This window comes from Montipora foliosa, chromosome 6, assembly GCF_036669935.1.
Source record: "Montipora foliosa isolate CH-2021 chromosome 6, ASM3666993v2, whole genome shotgun sequence".
In the NCBI taxonomy this organism is placed as follows: Eukaryota; Metazoa; Cnidaria; class Anthozoa; order Scleractinia; family Acroporidae; genus Montipora; species Montipora foliosa.
This window is the reverse complement of record NC_090874.1, coordinates 65379265-65386764: the sequence shown is the minus strand read 5'-3', so window position 1 is coordinate 65386764 and position 7500 is coordinate 65379265. Positions and strand designations below refer to the sequence as shown.

General features: G+C 38.7%; 1 protein-coding gene across 2 annotated transcripts in view; it reads left to right on the top strand.

Moving 5' to 3' along the window:
* LOC138008174 (uncharacterized) overlaps positions 1-7500 on the top strand; it is a 27407-nt gene that overhangs the window by 8311 nt on the left and 11596 nt on the right. For both annotated transcript variants that reach the window (XM_068855404.1, XM_068855403.1), the window contains exon 5: positions 6210-7407. In XM_068855404.1, coding sequence (XP_068711505.1) covers positions 6210-7407 — 1198 coding nt within the window. The remainder of the gene's footprint in view (positions 1-6209; positions 7408-7500) is intronic.

Below are 7500 nucleotides of genomic sequence, written 5' to 3'. Positions count from 1 at the left end.
GATTGTGTTCCACAAAGTGATCTTTTAGTCGCTTTTTGGCTTCTTTCTTTTTAACTAGCGATGTTTTTGAGCGCATTTTCTTTTTCAAAGGTGTTCCTTTTCTTGGTTCTGGAACAGTCCCCTCTTGAAAAGCGAGAACAGATTGTTCCTCTTTTTTGTCTTCCTTTTGATGAATTCGGAACGTGCTTTCATACTACTTGGGAACAAAATGGTACTTCATTGCTAAAAGGGGAGCCAATTGTTCCGAGTTCCGAATCCCGAGAGGAACAAATTGGTCCTTAATGGATGATTTGGGAACTATTGTTCCTAAACATGTGTTCCTTTTGATAAAATGGGAACGTGCTTTTATAAAGATACGGAACAAAATGGTCCTTTATTGTTAAAAAGGGAACCAATTGTTCCGAATTCCTAATCCCAAGCGGAACAAATTGGACCTTAATGGGTGATCTGGGAACTACACCTTTTGCTGTTCATTTACGCAAAAGATACATTCATTTACGTCAACAGTCGAAACTACGTTCATTAGCACTTCCATGAACTTCAATAACGCGAACGAACTTTCAATAACGCTATTTGCATGTGAATTAACATTCAATAGCATCAACGGATGAACAATTGCACCTTTGGACAATCAAAGATAACAAATATCCTTTCAATCTCGCGCAATGGTTAATCATTAACACTAATAGAAAATCAATTGCATAGTGTGACAATCAATGGCGTATTAGAGACATAAAATAATCAATTTGCATGGAGACGCACAATCAATTGCACCTCCATACAATCGCTTATTCGAAATGCGTAAATGAACAGTAAAAGGTGTATAGTTCCAAAACAAAATGTGTTCCTATCTACAACATGGGAACCAATTGTTTCGAGTTCCGAATTCCGAGCGGAACAGATTGGACCTTAATGGATGATTCGAGAAATATTCTTCCTAAAAATGAGTTCCTTTCTGTCAGAGGCCAAGATGGCACATTCGGTTAGTACGCGGCCTTGGTGCAAAGAGGTCGTGAGTTCGATTCCCCGGTTCTCGCATCCTTGTTTCGGAACAAAATGGTCCTTTAGTGTTAAAGTGGAACCAATTGTTCCGAATTCCGAATCCCGAGCGGATACGAAGAAAGATACGACATTCGTTACCTGGGTTGCTGTGACATCCAGTCCGCAATTTAGCAGGGCCTTGTGAACCGAAATTGGGCTGGCAGGGGCGCCATTTATTGTAGTCAACGCGACCCAGTATGAGATTGCGGGGCACAGTGATTTGTTTATACTTGTCAAGTTCCCTTCGAGCCACTGTTGCGTCATGGAACTTGGTATGTCATCGCCAGAACTACTCTCATCGTCTGTTTCTTCGTTGATGCAACAGTGTTTCTTCTCTTGGCTCGAAATGGCGCTAAAGAAAAACGCTGCGTTGTGGATACCTGAAACACAGCACAGTCAAATGCGTTCAATTTCATTTTTGATACTTAAAATGTTCTCCAAAGTTCCTCGGAAACAAAGGTATTCCAATAAATACTGACCTGAAATAGCATTGTCGCATGAATCACGTTTGCTGCAAATAGAAATCCACGCCCTGCCCAAATCTTTATCTTTTGCTTTAAAAATACATTTTGCGCTTATGATGCTGCACCTTCCGCTGATAACTGGTAAGAGATAACACAGTGCAGAGCTCTTTATCCCTTCACTATTTAGCTGTCGGCACGGTTGTCTTGTGCGCTGCATTTTCTCCTGTAGCACAGATGTTGTAAAATGGTTGCGTCTCTTATATAGTGGATCAAAGCAGTGAAATGTTGACGAATAAATTTGAAAGCGCTGCCCGTGATAATAATGATCAACGATGCACGAGAGTTTACTATTTCTTTGTCACGTGTTCACTTGCAACTTGTCGTCAAATAGGTGTCACACATCATGTAACTGTCGAATGGGTGTGAAAAGGGGCGTTTCTATTTTTGTATGTTTGACTACCAATCCCGCACAATGATGGTGTATCCCACGGGAAACCCAAAGAAATAACAGATCAAGTCAATGAAACACAACATCGATACGATCGCTTGGCTTGTTTACTCAGTCGAGCCACTCCTGTTGACCCAGCATGGCTTTTGCGATTTAACACTTCCGAGATAAACTTGCCATCTAATCCAGGAAATCCAAAGCACAAACAATGCAATCAAGGCTGTTATCCTAAACGGGTAATAGCTCTCTTTGTTGCAATAATTCACAGAAAACAACCCGGAAACCTGACATATTTTGTGATGTGATTTAGGACTAAATTTTAACAGGAATGCATTTAGGATGTTGCTTATGGCAATCCTTCCTCCTTTGTTCACGTCACTGAGATCAGGCTCAGTGACACATGCTTGTAATCTTAGCAACGTGTTACTGGATATCGAAAAGTTATCAGATCTCTGGCAACAGACACGACATCGATGCAAAAGAGCAAAATTTCTGTGATCAATTAAAATGAGTTACACTATTCGTCCTAACAAGCAACTAACAAGTAACTGTGTCCGCAAAAACCGTCCTTTTCTGCGTATGTTGAAAAATTGTTTGACTAAAATCTAGTGTATTTCTGCTTCACTGCTGCAAAAATTAAGCTAAACGAGTGAAGCAGAACGTGTCCGGGAGATCTGGAAAATCCGCGTTTTCCGTGCATGCCGAAAGCTGTTTGTCTAAAATCGTAACATGAAGGCTTGACTACTGATGAAACTCAAGCCGCACCAGGAAAGAAACTTGTGCCCGGGAAATCCGGAAAATCCGCGTTTTCCGTGCATGCCGAAAAATAATTGGAATGACATCAATGGCATTAAGGAATGACCGCTGATAATACTCAAGCCGAACCAGGGAAAAGCCTTGTGTCCGGGAAATCCGGAAAATCTGCGTTTTCCGGGAATGCCGAAAAGTTCTTCGAATGAAATCAAATCATAATAATAATAATAATAATAATAATAATAATAATGAATGAAATCAAAGGCATTAAAAGGAATGACCGCTGATAAAACTCAAGCTGTACCAGAGAAGAGCCTTGTGTCCGGGAAATCCGGAAAATCCGCGTTTTCCGTGCATGCCGAAAAGTTCTTAGAATGAAATCAAATAATAATAATAATAATAATAATAATAATAATTATAATTATAATGAAATCAAAGACATTAAGGAATGACCGCTGATAAAACTCAAGCCGAACCAGGGAAGAGCCTTGTGTCCGGGAAATCCGGAAAATCCGCCTTTTCCGTGCATGCCGAAAAGTTCTTAGAATGAAATCAAATAATAATAATAATAATAATAATAATAATAATAATAATAATAATAATAATGAAATCAAAGGCATTAAGGAATGACCGCTGATAAAACTCAAGCCGAACCAGGGAAGAGCCTTGTGTCCGGGAAATCCGGAAAATCTGCCTTTTCCGTGCCTGCCGAAAAGTTCTTAGAACGAAATCAAATAATAATAATAATAATAATAATGAATGAAATCAAAGGCATTAAGGAATGACCGCTGATAAAACTCAAGCTGAACCAGGGAAGAGCCTTCTCACCGGGAAATCCGGAAAATCTGCCTTTTCCGTGCATGCCAAAAAGTCATTGGACTGAAATCAATGTTATTAAGGAAAGACCGTTGACAGAACTCAAGCTGAACCAGAGAAGAGCCTTCTCACCGTGAAATCCGGAAAATCCGTCTTTTCCGTGCATGCCAAAAAGTTAGTCACACCACAGGTAAACAATTTTGGTGATTACGGAAAATACGGATTTTACGGATTTCCCGGAGATATGAATATTTAATGATATTCCATGTTAATATATTCTAATATAATATAATACTTCTCTTTTTTTCTGTAAGTATATATATATATATATATATATATATATATATATATATATATATAAATCCGTGAAATCCGTATTTTCCGTGGTCAAGTAAAAGTTTGTGACAGACAGCAGTCAGTCGTTACTGCAAGACTAATCATTAAATATTCATATCTCCGGGAAATCCGTAAAATCCGTATTTTCCTTAATCACCAAAATTGTTTACCTGTGGTGTGACTAACTTTTCGGCATGCTCGGAAAAGGAGGATTTTCCGGATTTCCCGGTGAGAAGGCTCTTCCCTGGTTCGGCTTGAGTTTTATCAGCGGTCATTCCTTAATGCCTTTGATTTTATTATTATTATTATCATTATTATTATTATTATTATTATTATTATTATTATTATTATTATTTGATTTCAATCTAAGAACTTTTCGGCATGCACGGAAAATGCGGATTTTCCGGATTTCCCGGACACAAGCTTCTTCCCTGGTTCGGCTTGAGTTTTATCAGCGGTCATTCCTTAATGCCTTTGATTTCATTCATTATTATTATTATTATTATTATTATTATTATTATTATTATTATTATTATTATTATTATTATTATTATTTGATCTCATTTTAAGAACTTTTCGGCATGCAAACGGAAAAGGCGGATTTTCCGGATTTCCCGGACACAAGTCTCTTCCGTGGTTCGGCTTGAGTTTTATCAGCGGTCATTCCTTAATGCCTTTGATTTCATTCATTATTATTATTATTATTATTATTATTATTATTATTATTATTATTATTATTATTTGATTTCATTCTAAGAACTTTTCGGCATGCACGGAAAACGCGGATTTTCCGGATTTCCCGGACACAAGCTTCTTGCCTGGTTCGGCTTGAGTTTTATCAGCAGTCATGTTTCATGTGTATATATCATTCCTTAAGGGCCCACTGACGTATTTTTTGGGGTGCGTTGCTAAGGATGTAATGGTTAAGTAATTTGAGAGAATTTGGCATTATTTTTGTCAGTTTCCAAGTTTTGTAACCCAATGACCCTAAATATGACGTCATCATACCTCGCCCATGGTCACGTGACCAATAAAAGAAAACTCTAAATTTGTCTCCGTGCTACGCAATTTGGGTATTTAATCGATGGTTTGATAATTTGTATTTGTTTTTGCATCCAGCCAAGCATGGTTTTCTTTTTATTTTGAAAAATGTTCTTTTTAAAGACATAAACGATACTGAAATACCCATAACTTTTTCAAAAAAAGTGATTTTAAAAAAACAATGCTTAGCTATATTCTGTATTTGGGGGTGAAACGTGCCATGTAAAAAAAAAAATAATTCAATTCAAAACCGCTGGAGATTTAGCTTTTTTCTCAAACCGGAAGTCAGTTCGTTTACGCATGCGCAGTTGATCTCAAAGCGAGCGCGAGGAAGGGCGAGCAAAAACCTTCGATGGAAACAACAGTTTGTGCGGTGACTTTTGCTTGTGAGTGGGTTTTCTTGTCAGCTCATGATATGATTACGTCAGGTACCGGAAGTAATATTTCACTTCCTTAGCAACGCGCGAAAAATCCGTCTGTGGGCCCTTAATGCCATTGATTTCATTCCAATCATTTTTCGGCATGCACGGTAAACACGGATTTTCCGGATTTCCCGGCGACAAGGCTCTTCCCTGGTTCGACTTGAGTCTTATCAGCAGTGAATCCTTAAGGAGTCCCATTGATTTCAGTCTAATAAATTTTCGGCACATAATACGTGCCTATCTGCAACGAAAACACTAGAGAAACAGGGAAGTACGGGAAACGAACTCTTCTTCTTCTTCTTCTTCTTCTTCTTCTTCTTCTTCTTCTTCTTCTTCTTCTTCGGTTACTTAAAACATGCTTTCGTTATCTTCCTCATGATGCCTTTGAGTTTCAAATGTTCCATCTACATACATATTGAGTACGCCTTAAATTAATTGGGCCTTGTCTCCAGATACCTGAGCACTTTGTTATCTTGTAAGCTGTGACATGTTTGTTCTTGAATTGTTTTGCAGAAGCCTTTAATAACACGGGCTATTCAGTTTGCAGATTACGCATCATTTAAAAGATTTTATTATTACAGGTTCTAGATGTGCCATGTACTGTTCTTGATATTCTTAAAAGTCATTCAATAACAAAGACGTTGAGCTCAAATAAATGATGTACCACTTAAACATCAATATGACTTGTAACCCCTCTCTATTTTTAAAACATTGACGTTCAAGCCACCCCCAGCCTACTACATAATTTAACTTAAGGCACCCCATTAGATTCAGAACCCCTCCCCTCCCCCCTCCAGATAATTATTGCTCAGTCCCTTAGAACTCAAACATTTTTCGGTCTCCCAGCACCAAGGAAACTAATCATTATCATGTGTGATCTTCTCTTAGGTAGAAGGAACATGGCCAGTAGTGCAGTGTAAACGAATCCTGTTTTCTGAAGCTAAAAACGGTATACAAGTGCATCCTTATACCCCTTGGGTTCTAAGAGCAGAACCAGGGGACGAAGTGGAAATCAGTCTTCTAGCGACTAGATTTGGGACTCCAGCGCCTGGTGTAGAAATCCACATTACTCCATTCATTTGTGATAAAATATTTTACGAATATGGAGGTCCTCGAATTGGGACTGAGCCTCTTCCATTTCCAGCAAAGAACCTTACAACTAACGAATCTGGATTAGTACACATACAATTCCGTGTCCAAGATCCAAAAAAGCAAAGGGAATTTATCGATGGCCAACTGTATCCATACCTGTTTTGGGACCAAGGAAACCCCCTCGACGCCAATAAAACTTGTGAGGAAAATCACTTGGATCTTCTTAAATCTTACATTGTTATTCGAGTGTTTGACAACTTTACCTATCGAGAACCGCTTACATGGAGAAAACACGTGTACCCAATTTTCAAACAATACTCGTTGCTGTATCCAGTGATGACGCTGAATTACGTAGATCTGGGAAACTACTATGAAGTTACCCAACACCTTGATCATATCAATATGACGTTGCGCCTGCCGAGGACACACCCCAATCACATGCCAGTGACTCGTGATTTATCTAAAAGTAAGCTAAACATGATCCTTACATGGCTTGACTGTCCAGATGAAGGTAAAGAAGAGCAGGATTTTACCATTGAAGAATTACGCAGAAATCTTCAGACGGCGCTGGAAGTCGAGCATTCCACAATCCCAACATATTTGACTGCGTTAGCAACAATAAAAAAGAACTACAACAACGAAGTGCAAGCCATATTCAAACAAATAATTCTTCAAGAGATGCTTCATCTAGCCTTGGCGGCAAATTTATTAAACGCAGTCGGTGGAAAACCTACTTTATTTTCAGAAAACTTTATACCTCTTTACCCAACTCGCCTCCCCGGTGGACTTTTGCCGACCTTGCAAGTTCCGATTGCAAAATGCAGCATCTCTCTCATCGCTGATATATTTATGGCGATCGAACAGCCTTCACTCACAGTAGACACGGAAGACCCTGATCTTGGTTCTAAACTTGACAGCCACGAATACATCATCCAAGGAGGTGATCAGTCTCATCATGGCATTAAAGTAACAGGAAAATACACCTCTGATGAAGGTCAGTAAATAATTTTAACGATCCTCAATACACTCTTCACCACAAACAAAAGAAAACTTGAGCGGATAGATATTTACGAAAAAGGAAACACCA